We start from the raw sequence: 22150 nt of genomic DNA on the forward strand, positions 1-22150 counted from the left end.
CTGTGTCAGGTAGCTCCTATTTAAGTGATTTCTTGATTGAAACAGGTGTGGCAGTAATCAGGCCTGGGGGTGACTACAGAAATTGAACTGTGTTTGAAGGTGTGATAAACCACAGTTATTTTTTAACAAGGGGGGCAATCACTTTTTCACACAGGGCCATGTAGATTTGGAGTTTTTTTTCTCTCTTAATAACGTAAACCTTCATTTAAAAACTGCATTTTGTGTTCAATTATGTTATCTTTGACTAATAGTTAATGGTTTTTGATGAGCAGAAACATTTAAGTGTGACAAACATGCAAAAGAATAAGAAATCAGGAAGGGGGCAAATAGTTTTTCACACCACTGTAAGTATAACTACAGGTTTTATAGACAACATAAAGTGCACGTGCAAATGTGCAAACAAGAGCAACAACAAAGTGACAGTGCAACCACCACGACATACACAGATCATAAAATATGGTGTTGAGGTAGTGGGAAAACTTAAACATACCTTAACACAGCAGCAAGAATTAAGGAATTACTGCAAAAAGTAGTCCAGTAATGATCATTGTGCAAAAGAGATAAACAGTGAAGCATTTACAGGTTGGTGTGTACGATAATTTGGTGGTGTAGGTCAGTGTGTCTGCACTTGTGTTGATTAGTCAGTCCAGTCCCAATATTTTGAGGTAGTTGAGTTAAGCTAAGTGATAATGTTTGTGTTTGTGTTTGTGTGTGTGTGTGTGTGTGTATGTTTGTGTTTATCAGTCTAGTCCCTTTTTGTGAGGAGACGGATGGCTTGTGGAAAAAAGCTGATGCACAGTCCGGATGTGTGTCCGGTCAGCCACAATGCTGGTGGCTTTGCGGATGCAGCGTGTGGTCTAGATGTCTTCAATAGAGGGAAGAGAGACCCCGATGATCTTCTCCGCTGTCCTCACTGTCCACTGTAGGGTCTTGCGGTCCGATATGGCACAATTCCCAAACCAGACAGTGATGCAGCCGCTCAGGATACTCTCGATAGTTCCTCTATAGAAGGTGGTCAGGATCGGTGGAGGAAGCTGGGTCTTCCTCAGTCTTCTCAGAAAGAAGAGCCGCTGTTGGGCTTTCTTGTGTAGGGACCTGGTGTTAAGGGGCCAGCTGAGGTCCTTCTCTTGGTGGACACCCAGGAATTTGGTGCTTTCTACGATTCCCACAGAGGAGCCGTTGATGCTCAGCGGAGAATTGTCGCCTCGTGTCCTCCTAAAGTCAACAACCATCTTCTTTGTCTTATCAACATTTAGAGACAGGTTGTGTCTTTACACCAGTCCTTTAGCCTCTGCACTTCCCCTCTGTACGCTGACTCGTCACACACTGGTCTAATGAGACCCACCACGGTCGTGTCATCAGCGAACTTAATGATGTGGTTCGAACTGTGTGTTGCTACACAGTCGTGAGTCAGCAGTGTGAACAGCAGAGGACTGAACACACAGCCTTGTGGGGCCCCAGTGCTCAGTGTGGTGGTGCTGAAGGTGCAGTTCCCGATCCGTACTGACTGAGGCCTACCGGTCAGAAAGTCCAGGATCCAGTTGCAGAGGGAGGTGTTCAGGCCCAACAGGTTCAGCTTCCCAATCAGTTGTTGGGGGATGATAGTGTTGAATGCTGAGCTGAAATCTATGTACAGCATTCAAACGTATGTGTCCTTCTTGTCCAAGTGTGTGAGGGCAAGATGAAGTGTAGTGGAGATGGCGTCGTCCGTTGAGCGGGTAGGATGGTACGCAAATTGCAGTGGGTCCAGTGAGGAGGGCAGCAGGGTCTTGATGTGTCTCATGACGAGCCGCCCCAAGCATTTCATGATGGTGGGTGTAAGTGCAACGGGACAGTAGTCATTGAGACGGGACACAGTAGACTTCTTTGGCACGGGGACGATGGTGGTGGTCTTGAAGCACGTGGGAACGACGGCACTGCTCAGAGGGATGTTGAAGATGTCGGTGAGATCTGCCAGCTGTTCAGCACATTCTCTGAGCACTCTGCCTGGGATGTTGTCTGGTCCAGCAGCTTTCCGCCTTCATGACTGCAACTCAGTCTTACGTCTCAGCACTGTTACAATGCTACTATATTAATTGATTGATTCTTTTAATTCCCTGGAGCTTTTCAATTTTTTGGCTATAAAATAATTTTCAAATTGTAAATATCTTATCTTGTTACCACTCCTAAGTTTGCTGGTCAACCTGTGATGAAGATCCATACTGCATGAAAGGAGGTGTTTCTGTACTAGGAAACTTCCGTATACACCACTGATTTTCGGAAGTATCTACAAGTACCACTGAACGTATACATCAAATTCCACCAAGCTAGGATACTTCCGGATTAATGATACCAATTCGGATGTATCTTGCTGAGGAATCCTTCCATGGTACAGCCATTTGTTGCCATGGCAAATAATCCACTCAAGGATTTTAGCAGGAGACATTTACACCACAAGCCCCATTTGCATTTTATACCTTTGCCCAACTCTGATCTTGCCTATTGGTTTCTTATCTCAACATTGATGAGTTGTTTAAAAAAAAACACTCCTAAAACCCTGACATCGATTGGGACATTACCCAGTCACTACTTTTTATTTAGCCCAACCTAAGCCCTCATAACTTGGTGACTTGATTGGTTATTGGGCAGGTATGTAGATAGGCCCTATCCACTTACCCACACACACACACAAAAATAGTATATATCCCCCACATCCTTAAAAAAAAATGACAACAGAATTGATTTAGAATTTTTTTTATTAAAATTAAACCAAACCCTAATAATTATACAAAGCGGAAAGGGAACAAAAAAAAAATATGGAAAAAATTAATAAATGTGCTTTTATGAAGGTGCAATTAAATTAAAATCAATACTAAAATTATATGCCCAAAATTAATGTCCTTCTAGCTTGGTCCCATTACATGCTGACGGCATGGCACGCAATGGCATCCTCCTCATCGGACATCAGTTCCAGTATTGCAGTCTGCCACAGTTCTCTCTCTGCAAATGTTTGAACGACCCGACACCTGGACTCCAGCAACTGCAAAACACACCATACGTTAAACCCCTAAAAACAATTAGAGATGTACCGAACTTAACACATAGATGAATTTGTACACTTACTTATCTTTGTCGGTTTTTAGCCCGTCTTAATGGAGTCTTTTAGCTGAGACTTTCCTGGCCAAGACAAAAAGTATTTCCTCTGCAATGTTTAACATGTTGGTAAAGAAAAAAATTCAGATAAGTGACAGAAACAATTCAAATTATTAGTGGGACAAAATTAATGGGTTATGAAAATAATTACAATAACAATTTCTGATTACTCTTTATACACTCAGGGTCTGCAACTGCAAAAGTCATCTTTAATTCCTCCAGCAGATATGTCATCACTGCCTGATCATAAAGTAAACGTATTCAAATTCAAATTTTATTTGTCACATACACAGTCATACACAGTACGAAATGTAGTGAAATGCTTATACGACCGCCAGTGACCAGTGACGCCAGTGAGAATTAAAGCTTATAATAAGAAATTAATATGAATAAAAGAAATACGATAGAAAAGTTAAATTGAACTAGGATAAAAATAGAACTAAAAATAGAAATATGCTGTACATAAAAATAGAAATATACTGTACAAGAACATTTAAGAAATTTTGATATTTTTGAAAGAAAGATGGTGTGCAAATATGCATAGAAAAAAAGTGTCTTTGTGCAATGGTCCAGAATGTAAATGTAAACATGTAGTGTAGATGTGAAGGTAGATGTGCATGGATATGTTCATAGTGTCCATGGATGTAAAAAGATTGATTGATTGTGAAAAGATTGTGTTAGTTCTACATAGTGGTGTGGTTAAGAGACCTTATTTCCTGCGGGAAGAAGCCCCTCCTCAGTCTCTCTGTGTTGGCCTTCAGGGAGCGGAATCGCTTTCCAGACCGCAACAGAGTGAACAGTCCATTGTTGGGGTGGCTGAGGTCCTTCACGATCTTCCTGGCCTTGGTCCAGCACCGCTTGGTGTAGATTGAGTGCAGGTCAGGGAGCTCGGTGCGGATGATGCGCTCAGCTGATCGCACCACCCTCTGTAGAGCTCGTCTGTCCTGCATGGTGCTGTTCTCGAACCAGGTCGAAATGTTTCCCGTCATGATGCTCTCTATGGTGCAGGAGTAGAAATACCTAAGCACCTTGGAGGGCAGTCTAAAGTCTCTCAAGCTTTTGAGGTGGTACAGATGCCGGGCCTTTTTTTTATCACGGTGTTGATGTGACAGCACCATGCCAGGTCCCGCGTGATGTGAACACCGAGGTATCTGAAGCTGTCCACTCTCTCCACTGGGCTCCTGTTGATGACGGGGGTCTGGTAGTTCCTCACCTGCTTTGTACTGAAGTCCACTATCAGCTTCTTTGTCTTGCTGACGTTCAGGAGGAGATTGTATCTCTGGCACCAGTTCTCCAGATTTCCAACCTCCTCCAGGTAGGCCGTCTCATCGTTGTTCGTGATCAGGCCGACCACGACAGTGTCGTCAGCAAACTTGATGGAGTTGGAGTTGGTAGTGGCCACGCAGTCATAGGTGTACAGAGAGTACAGCAGGGGGCTCAGACCTGGGGGGCTTGGAACATTCTGTGTGGAAAGAGAGTAGTATCATTAATTACATTTAAAATGATAATGTAAAACCCCATACATAGCATGTAAAGAAACAACATTCTTACCTAGTTTGTGAATCGTATTTATGTGGGTTCTTTTCTGAATTATGGAGGCTCCTTACAGCTGCCTGTAATGTTGAATTAAAACCGCTTTAATACAAACATTTGTAAACTACATTGTTTAATTCGAATGTGACAACTTTTAAATATGCTGGAAAACAATGCAAGTAACAAAAAGCAGATGTGTAGCCAAATGCTTAGGCTAACTTGGCATGGTATAATTTACTACTGCATTGTCATGTAACATAAAGATTAACTTAGTGCAATGCCCATGGTATGCGCCCTCTTAGCTCTTTTATGCACATGGCTTGACTCTTCCTTCGGTCTTTTCTCATCAAGCTTGCGCTCAAATGCATGAAGATGCTGGATAACCTATTTGAGAAGAGCAGTGTGTGCAGCTTGCTTCTTCAAACCCTCAAGCTGAAGAGACAAAGGCACACCACGGCTAATCCCCCCACCCGGCTATGATAAGAAGGACAGCACCTCTTCCTGCTAGTCATTAAAAAAGTCTTTACACCTCACAGCCATCACCTCTCACTTCTAGCTGTGAGGATTCCTAGAAAGCCTTACCGATTCCCGTATACATCCACATACATGAGGTATCTGGTCGTTTCACCAAATTTCCTTTGCATTCAACCTCTCCAAGCACTCTGCCTCATACATCTAGCAAACTTAAAGTTTAGCAAGTATTTCCCATACCATATTTGTCTGGATACAGCTCTTTTCATGAAGTGCCAGTTGCTCATAAGAGGTCTCTTTTTTTATTGTTTTTGAATCGGGAGGATACCCTGCAAGATCTGTAATGCCTATAGTCATAGGCGAGTAGGAGGCTGTTTCCCTATGTGTCCACTGGTCATAGCAATCCAACTGATGTTCCAGCAAGGAAGTACTGGGATGTTCTTCTTTTGTATTTCTTGTCAGGCAATATTCAGCCTAATCCAGGTCTAGAGCCAATGCATCTTTCTGTAACCTTATGAGCTTAAAGGTAAAAATAGACTATGGCTTTTCCATTTCAATATATGAAGTTCGGGAAATTAAATAGATTTAATAAGAACACAGACAAATTTGACTGACTCCAAAAAAACTTCAAAGGTCTTTCCTGAGACACATAGCCAAAATATTTACCACATATGACAGGATGACATTTAAAGGATACGATGTCTTAGTACAGAGTATGTAATAATAATTTTAAAAAATTATCATGATGTTTTTATTTGCCTTTTTGAACCAACAGCTAGCTGTTGTGAATCAAGTGGACAATTTTATTAAAGTTAAATTAAGCATTTGAAATTAAACTCACTCTTATTTTATTCCATTTTTATTTTATTTCACTTTTTATTTCTTGTTAATTGTTTTTAAGTTTTAAGGTCACGGGTGGTCGTATAAGCATTTTACTGCATATCGTACTGTGTATGACTGTGTATATGACAAATAAAATTTAAATTTTTTGAACCAAACCACCCAGAGCATCTTAACGTAATTAGCCGAGAAAACCCAAATATTGCTCCTTCAGTTTAGACTGGTTAAAAAAAAACAAACAAACATGGCTAACTGCAAGTGTTACCAAAAAGTACCTCTTCTGCTTCACTTACCTGCGATTTGAAAAGGAAGCCACTTGGACCACCACAGAATTCAAGAATCTGAAGCATTTTTAGCAAAGACTGGACCAATAGACTACAGTATGTACGCTCACTACATACGCAGTGAGCGTATGTTGGACGGATTTACAGAAAGGATGAATTTATAGACCACCGGCTGAGGACCTGATTGGTCAAACAGAGTCCTTTGTGACATTGTTGCTGCATCTGATTGCTAAAACATGCAAGCGCTAGATCCAGCAAATGCATGTATAGAATAAATGGTTAGAAAAGTAACGGAGTCAAGTGTAGAGTAAATAGTAATGTTTCTTCTTCACAAATCTACTCAAGTAAAAGTAAAAAGTATGGTGCAGTAAAACTACTTATAGAAGTATTTTTTTTCCCAAAAAGGTACTTAAGTAAATGTAACAGAGTAAATGTAACTCATTACTACCGACCTCAGGGTGCGGCTAATGGTAATTGGAAAGTAATAGTAATGCCTATGTGCTATTTTGACAGTAACACAGAGTTAACACATGAGAATAAACATTTGAAATGCTAACAAACAGATATATGTTCCAAAATATTTACACATGTATTGCATCTATAAATTTGTGTAAAATAATGGCCTTAAGCTTTACATAAATGTTAAATCTATTTACTAGAACCAATGCATGTCTTTACAACATATAAAAAACTATTTAAGTTGTTAATGATAATAAATAAATAATCAAATCAATATTATGTTTTATTTATAGATCACAGAAAACACATAGCAGCTCAAAGTGCTGCACAATCAAGTAAACATGTGGCCTTAAATGTAAACTAATTACAATTCTCCAGGCTGATGAAAGCCATGTTTTATACATCTTGAATTATAATAAAAGAAAAAGTGGCAAGTTTAATGACAGACAGTATTTGCCAAGGGACCTTCCAGGAAATTTATTCTATTTAAAATCTGATTTTAAATATTTTCTGTTTATCTTTTGTTTTATGTTTCCTCCTGACTCTGTGTTGCTCACCTCACTTCCATTGTCAGTGTTTTATATTGATAGTGCATGCTTATACTCCTATTTGTATCCCTTTTAGCATTTGGTTTGCTTGTATGTAAATAAAAGGCTACCCTTGCCTCTAACTACATGGCTGTAGCTCAAGCTATTTAAAATGAACAAGCAAATATCACAGTTTTAAATACGTAAAACATTGCAACAATCATTTAAGTACTGGATAAGTTACACCATTGCTCGAACATTTCCCCTGTACAAACCAAAATACCCTAGCTAAAGGTACAAGCATGAGCATTTTCATTTTATCATTTGGCTATTTGATTTAATCTTACATGAAATATGTCTATTTAGTTTCCATTTATTACAAAACATGACTTAATTGATTAACAATATTTCTGACTGATTAATAAAATCCAACTAATAACATTTACTATATATTTTAGAATGTATTTAATTAGGCAAAAATAAATTAATAAATTACAGGTTTATATGTTACATATCATTGACCAATTACGAATAAAAATATCAGAAGAAGATATACTTAATTAGGCAAAATTAATATTATTCTTTTTTTTACCATCTCTGCCTTTGCTTAAACTTCTTTATTAATGTGTCCTTAATTTCCTTGGTCCTAAAGCAGTATATGAATGGATTGATCAGGGCAGGGAAAAGACTGTACATCATTATCATTGCAATGCGGAGGTTTGCTTCTAAATTGTATCCAACAGCTGATGCAATATACTTAAAACTTCTGGGGAGATAGTACAGACAGATGATAAACAGCTGTGGAGTACATGTTAAAAAGGTTTTGTATCGTCCTTCTTTATTCGATATTTTCATGACTGAACTAATAATGGCTACATAAGAAAATAAAATATAAAATAAAGGACCCCACAGTACTGTCATAGCAATGGAAGTACTAGTGGCTTTTATGGCTGTTATGTCTGCACATGCTAGACTAATTATCGAGCTATGGTCACAGTAGCAGTGATGTATAATATTTGGACCACAGTAAGGCACACTAAGAGCATATCCCGTGATTAGACCAAGCCGGACAAGGTTTCCTACCCAAAGCACTGAACAAAGAATTACTATATTAGAGTTTTTAACCAGAACTGGGTATCTCAGTGGGTTACATATAGCAACAAATCGATCAAGGGCCATGAGGGCCAAAAGAAATGAGGTGCATGACCCAAACAAATGGACAAAAAACATTTGTGTGAAACAACTACTGAATGCAATGATATTCTCTGACATCCAGTAGTTAGCAATAATTCTGGGCAGAGTTGTAGTTCCAAATCCAAGATCTGATATTGCAAGGTTACAGATGATGATGTATGTTGGATTTTGAAGACTTTTTTCACATGCCACAAATACAAGGATGAAAATGTTTCCACATGCCAGCATTAGATAAATGAATAAGAAATAGGTTCCTACCAATCCATAATACTCAGCGGGAATTCCTGTAAATCCTTTAAGCACAAATTCAGGAATGTTGGCTGTGCTGTTTTTGTACAATATTTCGGTATAGTTAGTCATCTGACAGAAAAGAGGATAATCTTTTACACAGGACTTTTAACTATACAAAATGCAGAATTTTTATAAAGTAAGACTAAATCCAGAGCACTTGAATCCTACCTTGTTTAAATTTTGGTTCCTACAAAGCTGTCCAAAAATGGTTAGGGCTTTTTAAACCTTACTTTTGATGTTTGACGTAATCAATAACATGTACATCTCATTAAACCCTTAGAGGATTTTGAAGAGCACCCGTGTTTTGTTTATTCATATTGCATGATTTCTAGACATTGGCTACCAGCCAGAAGTTTAAAACCATTATCTTTACATAATCAGACAGTGTATATATTATTCACAGACCTATTTATTTAAGTTTATTAAATATGTAGCACTAGGGCAAAATTTAGTCAGTCCTATTTCTTACAGCAACTTTGCGACAAATCGATATATATGTATATGTAAATGTAAAAATTGTGTCAAATTTAAGGTGCATTAAAGAGGTAGAAAACCACCAATAATATAAATATGAAATACTGCTTCTATGTACATGTGCATGATGATTGTATAAACAGGTGGGAACGAAAGTGTACAAAAGGTGCGCCAACAAGTGTAATGGAGAGAATGAACCAGCAAGTATAGGGGTTGTACAATGAAACTGAAACCCTGACCAATTTAGTGTTTGAGGTTTCATGGCTAAATTTGACCAGCCTGGTGGCCAATCTTTATTGATTGCACATTTCACCAGTTCGTGTGTGAAGGTTTAATTAGCAGAGGAATAGCACAGTTTTGTTTAAAATACTGCAATACACACAACATTATGGGTGAGATTTCACAGTTCAAAAAAGGACAAATTGTTGGTGTGTGTCTCGCTGGCGCATCTGTGACCAAGACAGCAAGTTTTTGTGGTGTATCAAGAGCCACAGTATCCAGGTAAATGTCAGCATACCATCAAGAAGGACGAACCAAATCCAACAGAAGTAACTGTGAATGCAAGAGGGAGCTGTCTGAAAAGGATGCCCGGGTGCTAACCTAGATTGTATCCATAAAAACAGGCAGTGCGGCATTGGAGCATAGCATCTCGTTTCCGCCTTTTCCCGAGACGTTCCCCTTCAAAGGCTACACTCGATGCTGCGTGAAAATGCTATGGGAACAAGAATACCAACGCCGCCGCACTGCAAGTGTCTGGACCCCAAGGTTGTGTAGCGTGTGCACACAAGGCCGAGGATGTCTCAGAATCATCTCTGGGAGGCTGACTTGAGGACCCGGGAGCCCGGAGTAGCATGAACATCCAGGCTATAAAATCTAACAAATGTGTGCAGAGAGGACCAACCTGCCGCGTCACACACTTGCTGCAGGGGAATACCTCTTGCTTGTTTCTCCTGCTCCGGAGCTGTAAAAGGCGGAGGACAGAAGGCTTCAAGAACAACAGGGTGCATGATTGAGAATGGAACTTTCGGAAGATAGTTCTGGTGAGGATGCAAAATGGCCCTGTCTAGGCAGAGTGGGGGGACTGACAAGGCGTGCAGATCTCCAATCCTCTTCAAGAGAGAGAGGTAATAGCCATCAGAAAAAACATCTTATGGGTCAGAAACCTGACAGGCGCTGACTTTGGTAGTTCGGAAGGGGTTTAGCTCAAACGTTTAGCTCCACAAATGAAACAGGCAACTAAAGGGTGCTTTCCCACAGTAACCCCATCAATCAGAGCATGGCAGGCTGAAAAAGCAGCTACGTATGTCCTGAGAGTACTAGGGCACAAGCCCGAGGACAACTTTTCCTGCAGAAACTCCAGCACTGAAACAATTTGGCAGTGGACTGGGTCTATCTGCTTCGTCCTGCACCGACTTTCCAATACATTTCATTTGAGGGCATAAGCTGTCCTACTGGAGGAAGCCCTAGCACTTAGAATAGTGTCAATTATGCTGGCTGGAAGACCAGCTTGACTTAGTTGGTCCCATTCAGGAGCCAAACCTGAAGGTTCCAAAGCTCGGGCCAGGGATGAAATATTGTCCCCTGCGCCTGAGACAGAAGATCCCTCCTCACTGAAATCACCGACGGTGAGCCGTCGAGGAGAGATATTAGATCTAAGAACCACACTCTGGTCAGCCAACAAGGTGCTATTAGTAAGAGGCGCAAACCCTGTTGACAACCCTCGCCAAGACTCCCGGGAGCAGAGCTATGAGGAAAAATGCATAAAGGTGTAATCTGGGCCATGTACTGGCCAAGGCGTCCAGACCCAGAGGAGCTGAAAGAGTCAGAGAGTAGTAAAGGGGACATTTGCTGTTTCTTGCGAGGCAAAAAGGGTCCACCTCTGCTACCTGAAATCTCTCCCAGATTGACTGACTACTTCGGGGTGGGGTTTCCATTCCCCATGTGTCAGAGCTTGACTGGACAGCACATCTGCTCCCACATTCATATCCCCTGAAATGTAAATTGCCCTGAGGGACAGGAACTTGTCCTGTGCCCAAAGCAGAACCTGGTGTGCTAGCTTATTCAAGCTATTAATATGAGACCACTGTAGTGTTGTCCACCCGCACTAGGACATGGTAGCCTCTCAACTGCTGGAGGAAGTGCTTTAGGGCCAGAAATAGAGCCATCATTTCGAGGCAATTGATGTGCCGCGCGAGAATATGACCTCTCCAGCTCGCTTGGGCTGGATGGTCATCTAAGACCGCACCCCAGCCCGTGTGGGAAGAGTCTGTCGTTAGCATCCTGCAATGACAAGATGGACTTAGAGTGGAACCAAGAGTCAGAAACCTCGGTCTGAACCACATAAAAAGAGTACGAAGCCCCTGGCGCTTAACCCTTATTGGGGATTGGCCCTTAAGTGAAATTCCCTGGTTCTTAGCCACAACTGAGATGCTCTCATGTGCAGAAGGCTCAAAGGTATCACCGTGGATGCAGCTGCCATGAGAGCTACAGATGTCGCCATTAAGACTGCGCGTGTTTTCCCTTGAGATGCCGCAATTTTGCCGCAGGCAACATTCTGAAATTTAAATTAATGTTTTGTGCTTTACTGAATATCCGCCAGATGCGCATGGAAAGACTTTATCTAAAGGCCGGACCAAGTACAACGATAAATTGTGTATAAAGTTAACCTAAAACAATATTGTTTCCAATGCTGAAGCAAACATGAATTTTATTTAGTTTTACAACAGATATTTCATAATGAACGTGTGTATACACTAACCTAAAGAATTATTAGGAACACCATACTAATACAGTGTTTGACCCCCTTTCGCCTTCAGAACTTCCTTAATTCTACGTGGCATTGATTCAACAAGGTGCTGAAAGCATTCTTTAGAAATGTTGGCCCATATTGATAGGATAGCATCTTGCAGTTGATGCTGATTTGTGAAATGCATATCCAGGGCACAAAGCTCTCGTTCCACCACATCCCGTAGATGCTCTATTAGGTTGAGATCTGGTGACTGTGGGGGCCATTTAAGTACAGTGAACTTATTGTCATGTTCAAAAAACCAATTTGAAATTATTCGAGCTTTGTGACATGGTGCATTATCCTGCTGGAAGTGACCGCTGCTCGGCGCTTCTAGTGTTAATCCTTATGAAAATAATATGAAGCACATACATTGTATATGAGATGCGCGCGCGGACACACGCAAACTCTCCGTACACACATACACACACAATTTGAAATATAAAAATAATCAGAGCTCCGCCGTCTATGCGAGAACGGACGGGATTCTGGAAATTAAAACAAAAAACTAAAGATGTTCTCGGGGCTTATGCCCTTACCAAGGATTTATAGGAAGAGAGAGAGAGTTTGTGCTTTGTGCGCCTTAACCCGAGAGCGCATGCTAAACTGATGCGTGTCACTCTCCCTCACTTTCTCGCTGGTGTCTTAGACAGACAGAGGCTTGGGCTTTGCCTGTGTCTTCTTCAGTGCGCTTTGTCTTTGGCCCTGACACATTTTACTGGTTTGATACCAGTTTAATAACTTCACACCTACATCAAAGGTGAGAAGAGGGATTAAAGTAACTGAGCGCGCTGTCGCGTTGTGTGTGTATATATATATATATATATATACACACTCAACAAAAATATAAACACAACACCTTTGTTTCTGCTCCTATTTTTTTATGAGATGGAATTCATTCCAGATAAACAATATTACCATTTCTCTCAAACATTGTTCACAAATCAGTCTAAATGTGTGATAGTGAGCACTTCTGCTTTGCTGAGATAATCCATCCCACCTCACAAGTGTGCCACATCAAGATGCTGATCTGACATCATGAGTAGTGCACAGGTGTACCTTATACTGCCCACAATAAAAGGCCACCCTGAAATGTGCAGTTTTGTCTCACAGCAAAATGCCACAGATGCCACAAGCATTGAGGGAACGTGCAATTGGCATGCTGACAGCAGGAATGTCAACCAGATCTGTTGCTTGTGCATTGAATGTTCATTTCTCCACCATAAGCCGTCTCCACAACTTCACACCTACATCAAAGGTGAGAAGAAGGATTAAAGTAACTGAGCGCGCTGTTGCGTTGTGTGTGTGTGTATATATATATATATATATATATACACTCAACAAAAATATAAACGCAACACCTTTGTTTTTGCTCCTATTTTTTTATGAGATGGACTTAAAGATCTAAAATTCATTCCAGATATTATTTTCATAAGGATTAACACTAAAAGCGCAGAGCAGCGGTCATTTGACCGCAAGGGGGTAAAACAAAAATAATACTTCACACTCGATCAAATTCCAGGACCCTCCTTTCATGACTTTTCCTAGTTCTGTGAGCTTAATCACCCTGTATGCTTACATTTTTAAAATCGCACCAGTAAAAGCCAGTATAAAGCTATTTTGCTCTTATTTACATGAAATCGCTGACAGCTGCGGCGCAGTCATGCCGTTTCCTGCAATTCTCATTTCTCTCAGCAGATGGCGCAAGGAATCGCGCCAACTATCTATGCGTCATTCAGTGTGTATATGTAACTATCTCAGGTTTTATTCCATATATGCAGTTTATATATATATATATATATATATATATATATATATATATATATATATATATACACACAGGTCCTTCTCAAAAAATTAGCATATTGTGATAAAGTTCATTATTTTCTGTAATGTACTGATAAACATTAGACTTTCATATATTTTAGATTCATTACACACAACTGAAGTAGTTCAAGCCTTTTAATTGTTTTAATATTAATGATTTTGGCATACAGCTCATGAAAACCCAAAATTCCTATCTCAAAAAATTAGCATATTTCATCCGACCAATAAAAGAAAAGTGTTTTTAATACAAAAAAAGTCAACCTTCAAATAATTATGTTTAGTTATGCACTCAATACTTGGCTGATTGCCGGGAATTCTTTTGCAAAAATGACTGCTTCAATGCGGCGTGGCATGGAGCCAATCAGCCTGTGGCACTGCTGAGGTGTTATGGAGGCCCAGGATGCTTCGATAGCGGCCTTAAGCTCATCCAGAGTGTTGGGTCTTGCGTCTCTCAACTTTCTCTTTACAATATCCCACAGATTCTCTATAGGGTTTAGGTCAGGAGAGCTGGCAGGCCAATTGAGCACAGTAATACCATGGTCAGTAAACCATTTACTAGTGGTTTTGGCACTATGAGCAGGTGCCAGGTCGTGCTAAAAAATAAAATCTTCATCTCCATAAAGCTTTTCAGCAGATGGAAGCATAAAGTGCTCCAAAATCTCCTGATAGCTAGCTGCATTGACCCTGCCCTTAATAAAACACAGTGGACCAACACCAGCAGCTGACATGGCACCCCAGACCATCACTGACTGTGGGTACTTGGCACTGGACTTCAGGCATTTTGGCATTTCCCTCTCCCCAGTCTTCCTCCAGACTCTGGCACCTTGATTTCCGAATGACATGCAAAATTTCTTTCATCCGAAAAAAGTACTTTGGACCACTGAGCAACAGTCCAGTGCTGCTTCCCTGTAGCCCAGGTCAGGCGCTTGTGCCGCTGTTTCTGTTCAAAAGTGGCTTGACCTGGGGAATGCAGCACCTGTAGCCCATTTCCTGCACATGCCTGTACACGGTGGCTCTGGATGTTTCCACTCCAGACTCAGTCCACTGCTTCCGCAGGTCCCCCAAGGTCTGGAATCGGTCCTTCTCCGCAATCTTCCTCAGGGTCCAGTCACCTCTTCTCGTTGTGCAGCGTTTTCTGCCACACTTTTTCCTTCCCACAGACTTTCCACTGAGGTGCCTTGATACAGCACTCTGGGAACAGCCTATTCGTTCAGAAATTTCTTTCTGTGTCTTACCCTCTTGCTTGAGGGTGTCAATGATGGCCTTCTGGACAGCAGTCAGGTCGGCAGTCTTACCCATGATTGCGGTTTTGAGTAATGAACCAGGCTGGGAGTTTTTAAAAGCCTCAGGAATTTTTTGCAGGTGTTTAGAGTTAATTAGTTGATTCAGATGATTAGGTTAATAGCTCGTTTAGAGAACCTTTTCATGATATGCTAATTTTTTGAGATAGGAATTTTGGGTTTTCATGAGCTGTATGCCAAAATCATCAATATTAAAATAATTAAAAGGCTTGAACTACTTCAGTTGTGTGTAATGAATCTAAAATATATGAAAGTCTAATGTTTATCAGTACATTACAGAAAATAATGAACTTTATCACAATATGCAATTTTTTTGAGAAGGACCTGTATATATGCTTCCGTGAAATATCGACAAATCGCCATTAATTCTGGTGTTGATAATCAGCGATATTTTATAAGGACATTTAGGGGATTTCGCTTTAATTAATTTAATAACGTTTTGAGAAAATTTATTAGTCTGTTCATTCTGTTAAAAGCTTCCGTGAAATTATCTCTAAAACAATACTGTTTTACATATTACATATGTAATGACCCCTCCTGAGGATATAAAGCCTCATTATTAAATTATGAATTATTGAAGTATATATTTAAAGTAACACCTTCCAACCACCTCTCATAGTTTTTTGTTAGTTTTAGTGATTTGGCAGACACTAATTATCAGTACCCCAACACTATATATATATATATATATATATATATATATATATATATATATAGTCTGTATCCACACTTAGCGGTCACGGCGTAAAAAGACTTTGAAGCAGTTTATATATTAATCTAAGCTTGAACTTATCAACATTGTTTGATTCCGCTTCAGTGTGTTTCTTAATCTTTCCATATATATATATATATATATATATATATATATATAAAAATTTTTTTTTTATAAAATCGCTATTACTTGACCCTGAAGTTTAGTTTAGCACACAAAAAACTTTTCTGGTAAATCAACTGCATATGTAGTTTATTTACAGCAATTCATTAAAAAAAAAAAAAAAAAAAAAAAATATATATATATATATATATATATATATATATATATATATTGTACAGTACAAGGTAAACACGAGAAAGATTACAAAATTAAAAAACAAACAGTGTCTTCTTTATAAACAGCTTATACTGTGCGTTGAGATGCTGAAATCCCTTGCATGTTGCCCCTCAATTTTGTGCTTCCATTTCAAGTGGAGAGATATGTGACCGACAGCTTAGAACAAAAGAACTGTAGGTGTGATCACAACCCCCTCCGAACGACCGTGCCATCAATCACTGATCACCTCAGAAGTTCCCTCCAATGTATGCTGATGTTTTGCAACTATGTTTGCAAAACTATGGCACTCTCTTGAGAGGTGGTTGGAATGTGTTATTCATTTATTTGTTCTATACAAGGGCACTAAGTACACAGACCAAACTGTTACCTTATTGTATTCTTATACTCATCGCTGTGCTTGTTGTAACTGAAAAAACGCTGCAACTGCTTCAGGGGAGGTGTGCGTGTACAGATGTGGCCATTAAGACTGTGCGTGTTTTCCCGCGGGATGCCTCAATTTAGCGCGCGGCTCGCCGCGACTTGCCGTAAGCAACATTCGGGAATTTAAATAAATGTGTTGTGCTTCACTGAATATCCGCCAGATGGCGCATGGAAGGACTTTATTTAAACGCCGGACCAAGTACTGTACAACGAAGAACTGTGTATAATTACTTAGTCTAAAACAATATTGTTTCCAATGCTGAAGCAAACATGAATTTTATTTTGCTTTACAACAGATCTTTCATGATGAATGTGTGTATATGTGCTTCATATTATTTTCATAATGATGAAATGAGATGCCCAAATTCGTGCTTTAAAATTCTTAATAAGTTTCTTTTATATTTTTTGTAATGTTTTAACAGTTTAATGTTTAATGTTTTTATATTTAATAATTATTTCATACATTATTTAACCATGGCTGGAAATAATAGCTGGAATGTGATGTGATTGTGAATTCATGACTGAAATAAAGCAGTTTGTCTTTTGTAAAGTACTTTCACTTTACAAAAGGCAGCGTTTTTATTAAAAAGTTGATAAACGTGTGTTGTACAGTATATACACCGCGACAGCACGCGCAGTTACTCACTTCTCATCTTGCATGTAGGTCTGCTCGGACTAATTCATTTTAAACCCCTCAAAAATGCGTGTATACAGCCCAAAACCTCCATCAGTTATTAACGATAGCATCTATTTAGAAAAAATGCCTCAGTGATTTCGGAGCTTCAGGAAATCTCCCGGCGCTCTGCGCATAACACCGGGCCAACTCATGTCGGAATAAATTTATAAACGGTTTCTAAACGTGGGCTATTGTTTTTTTTACTTATAGTATTTGTTAATTTAATTTAAATGAGGTTTGGGCTCAGGACTTCGATTCGGCATCGTGATTCTCCTCTTTAATTTACTCCATAGTTTTAATCAGCGCTCAGCTGCATGCATAAAGTTTTCCAGAGCGCACCGGCAGAAGTAGACTAATGATTATAAACGCGTCGGGAAAACAGCAAGCAGACTGACTCTGACCATTTAAAAAAACGTTTGCGTTCATTTTCTGACGCGCTCAAGTTCACCAAAAACAATACAGAACAGCGCAGCTTATTTGCTTTCAAACATTTATAAAATCACGTTTTTTCGTTATTGTGAGTGCGCTTAAATAAAAGTTGAGTCTTATAAAGGCATGTAGTCTTATATAGTTTTATTATATAGTTTTCGCACATTAATCAGAGTCCTCATCTGTTACATTTTTGAGGACAATAGTTTTTTTTTTCAGCCTGTCACGGCGTGCGCCCAAATCAATATCGCTCCTCGCTCACTAGTTAGGCGGCCTCTCCTTCAGATATGCGAAGAAGCGGGGCTGCGGAATTAGGCACGAATGGTGAAGAAGATCTCTCCTTGCTAATATTCCCGGGCTTCCAATCCGCGCTATAAAATACTCGGGGTTTGTTGGTTTACAGTGGATTTTACTACCCGGTGTGAGTGATACGCGCGCATGCAAGCGGGGCAAATGGAACGCGCCCCAGAGACTTCAAAGAAGAGCCAGCGTGAGCGGACGGAGGCAGGAGCTGCTGTCCGCGGATGGCCGTCGTACTCGTATTTTATAGCGCGGGGTGCAAACCCGGGATCATTAGCATGGATGAGCTATGTCCAGCTGTGTACCAGCATGTCATGTGGGCATTATAAGACTAAAAAGTGGCAGCTGGCACGTCTAATTTTTTATAGTCTAAATTAAAATCCTCATCTTTAGTGCCTCCTATTCCTATTAATCCTATTGTTCTTTTAGTGTCACTGCGTGTGCTTACAATGCCAGACAACATTCAAATGCAAATTATTCACTCTCCCCAAGTGTGAATCAGCTGTTCTCACCTATACATATTAACCTATACGTTCTCACCTAAAGTGTTTAGGTGAAATTCCACCTATACAAGTGTGACAAATATGCAAAGAAAAAAAAAGGAAGGGGCAAATACTTTTTCATGGCACTTCACATGTAGTCAGATTGTTCCACTTTGCTGAAACTGTGGCAGGTGGAGTTATAGCACTTTTCAAATCACACTTACTATACACTGATATGAATAACTTTGAATGATGAATTCTACGTTAATATGATCTCGGGCTTGCTCCACACTATAAAAGCAAAGCGCGGAGATGGAGATCAGGGAAGTACGTGATGTGGTGGAAAATAGGCAGTGGCGGTTCTACACTGAATTGCTCCCCGGGCGAGACTCCCTCCCGCCCCCCGTCAGCGCCACTTCTAACCAACCGAACCCCCTGCCCGAAGTCTGCTTGGTCTTGTTAATTTGTTTTAAAACCCCCAATTCTGCGAATTCCCGAGCAGCGAAACCGGTTTGATGACTTCACACCTGTTGTAAAGGTGAGATGGGGGATTACAGTAACTGTGGGTGCGCTTCACCTCGGAGTGCGCTGTCGCGTTGTATTCAATGAATAGACTAAAACAAAATCATGTTTGCTTCAGCATTGGAAACAATATTGTATTAGGCTAACTTTATTAAAGATTATACACTTTTGTATTCTTTGTCCACACACGTGGGCATCTTTAAATTTTTAGATATTGATCCTTTCTCGATGCAGCGAATTTTCTGAGCAAATTAATAATAATTTCCATGAATGAAAAGCAGGAAGAAGAAAAGGTTACGCGAAAATAAGAAAAAGCTTTAGAGGTAAATGCTGTAAAATGCTTCAAATGAACAGATTCTGCCTATAACAGGTCAGGGACAGTGAGGCTGGATCCAGCAGCGCACCACATCCCACATCATAATACATGCTGATGATGACCAACACGTCTCCCCTGATCTACCAGAGCCAAGTAAAAAGAATGGCAATCAAACAGAATAAAATTAGTAGCAGCATTAACTTGTGCTAGTTATTATGATGGTGGTCAATATTAATTGAAATAATGTTTCTCAGCATTATTTCGTGTTAATATTGACTACCCTAATAATTAAAATAAGTAACTAGTTTACTAGCGTGAGCTACTGCTGCTACTGATTTTATTTCAGCTTACCTGTTCAGTTTTATTGCCATTCCTTTTAAAATATTGTCTTTATAGATTCATATGTTGTTTGTCTTGATGTTCTTTTTTTTTTGTTTCTTTGACCCAATATATGTTCAGTGATACTTCAAATAACATGTTTAAATAGCATTGATTTCTGTATTGTGTTATATTTTTATACTAGTAACTGGTGTTAAAAATTTATCTCTACATTAATGAGCCAATGTATTATGGTGTGGGCTGCTGTGGGCCAGGAAGTCCAGGGCCACTTTTTGGTCTCAGTCCGCCCCTGTAATAACGAATGGAGAAAGCGCAGTCAAAGCCCGGGGATTCTGCCAGTCGTGAATAGCTGACACTCAGTGACAGCCAATGAAATTGAAGCATTTTTGTTGCTTTCCACGTGGTGTGGCGTTGCTTAAATAATATCCGTATAATATCCATATATCCTATAAAATCGTCCAGACCCTGGTTCGAATCCCGCTCTGGGTGAAAATGTAATAAATGTGAATCCTTTGTTTTACACTTTTTGCTTATGATAATCATTAAATTACAGCAACTGTGAGGTGGGTGCTAATGTGTTTCATAGCTTAAGAAAAAAAAAATCTCAATTGCAAACATGCATTTAGTACTGAAGCATAACTTGATAATGTAATGGCTATATCGTGGTATTTTAGCGAATAGCACCGGAATTTTGAGCACTGGCTGGGAATCGAACCCGGGTCTCCCGCATGGGCGAATCACCTACCACTGAGCCACCAGTACCCGTCTGCGTTTAAAGCGCATAAATATAGGCTAACGTCATACATCTTTGTAGTCCTTTTGCACACGCGCGGGTGCGTTACAATAATAATAATAATAATAAATTTGGAGAACTACTACTACTAATAATAATAATAATTCTGAATGAAAATGAAGAATAAATACATAACAGTTTCAGCTTGACACGTTTATGAGCTCTGTCGCTTGTCGTCAATGGGCGCCTAAGAGACATAACATTTTTCGGCTTCAGTGGACACACAATACTTTAGACTGAAACACGACTGCCCCCTACAGGTATTGAAGGGCATTTTCACAGCTTGCCGCGCGCACTCGCGGCAAGTCGTGGGATCCCTTTTCCGAAAACGTGCGTTTTTAAAGGCCAGATTTGTATGTGTGTGTGCGCGTGTGCGTGCGTGCGCTGCAGCCTGTGAATGAATACGCACAGCAGAGAGACAGAGACATGAGGGACATCTAATACCGTATTGTGTAGTGTCCCTTTTTCAGCGGATTTTTCTGCTACCGCTGATCAGTTTATCAACTTGTAATATATAAACATGTGCAGACATTTAGTTGAGGGGGCGCTGCCCCTCTTGCCCCAGAATAGAGTCAGCCTTGATTACACACACATACATATATACAGGTCCTTCTCAAAAAATTAGCATATTGTGATAAAGTTCATTATTTTCTGTAATGTACTGATAAACATTAGACTTTCATATATTTCAGATTCATTACACACAACTGAAGTAGTTCAAGCCTTTTAATTGTTTAATATTAATGATTTTGGCATACAGCTCATGAAAACCCAAAATCCCTATTTCAACAAATTAGCATATTTTATCCGACCAATAAAAAAAAAAGAGTTCTTAATACAAAAAAAGTCAACCTTCAAATAATTATGTTCAGTTATGCACTCAATACTTGGTCAGGAATTATTTTGCTGAAATGACTGCTTCAATGCGGCGTGGCATGGAGGCAGTCAGCCTGTGGCACTGCTGAGGTGTTATGGAGGCCCAGGATGCTTCGATAGTGGCCTTAAGCTCATCCAGAGTGTTGGGTCTTGCGTCTCTCAACTTTTTTTTACAATATCCCACAGATTCTCTATGAGGTTCAGGTCAGGAGAGTTGGCAGGCCAATTGAGCACAGTAATACCATGGTCAGTAAACCATTTACCAGTGGTTTTGGCACTGTGAGCAGGTGCCAGGTCGTGCTGAAAAATGAAATCTTCATCTCCATAAAGCTTTTTAGCAGATGGAAGCATGAAGTGCTCCAAAAACTCCTAATAGCTAGCTGGATTGACCCTGCCCTTGATAAAACACAGTGGACCAACACCAGCAGCTGACATGGCACCCCCAGACCATCATTGACTGTGGGTACTTGACACTGGACTTTTGGCATTTTGGTATTTCCCTCTCCCCAGTCTTTCTCCAGACTTTGGCACCTTGATTTCTGAATGACATGCAAAGTTTGCTTTCATCCGAAAAAAGTCCTTTGGACCACTGAGCAACAGTCCAGTGCTGCTTCTCTGTAGCCCAGGTCAGGCGCTTCTGCCGCTGTTTCTGGTTCAAAAGTGGCTTGTCCTGGGGAATGCGGCACCTGTAGCCCATTTCCTGCACACGCCTGTACACAATGTCTCTGAATGTTTCTACTCCAGACTCAGTCCACTGCTTCCGCAGGTCCCCCAAGGTCTGGAATCGGTCCTTCCCCACAATCTTCCTCAGGGTCCGGTCACCTCTTC

The 22150-nt window shown here is 40.2% G+C and overlaps 1 protein-coding gene across 1 annotated transcript; it reads right to left on the reverse strand.

Moving 5' to 3' along the window:
• Nucleotides 1-7834: 7834 nt before the first annotated feature.
• Nucleotides 7835-8815, reverse strand: LOC128533260 (olfactory receptor 10A3-like). Its single transcript, XM_053507511.1, has one exon. It carries the CDS (start codon nucleotides 8798-8800, stop codon nucleotides 7835-7837), a length of 966 nt encoding a protein of 321 aa, XP_053363486.1. The 5' UTR covers nucleotides 8801-8815.
• Between the last annotated feature and the right edge of the window lie 13335 nt (nucleotides 8816-22150).

This window comes from Clarias gariepinus, chromosome 11, assembly GCF_024256425.1.
Source record: "Clarias gariepinus isolate MV-2021 ecotype Netherlands chromosome 11, CGAR_prim_01v2, whole genome shotgun sequence".
Classification (NCBI taxonomy): Eukaryota; Metazoa; Chordata; class Actinopteri; order Siluriformes; family Clariidae; genus Clarias; species Clarias gariepinus.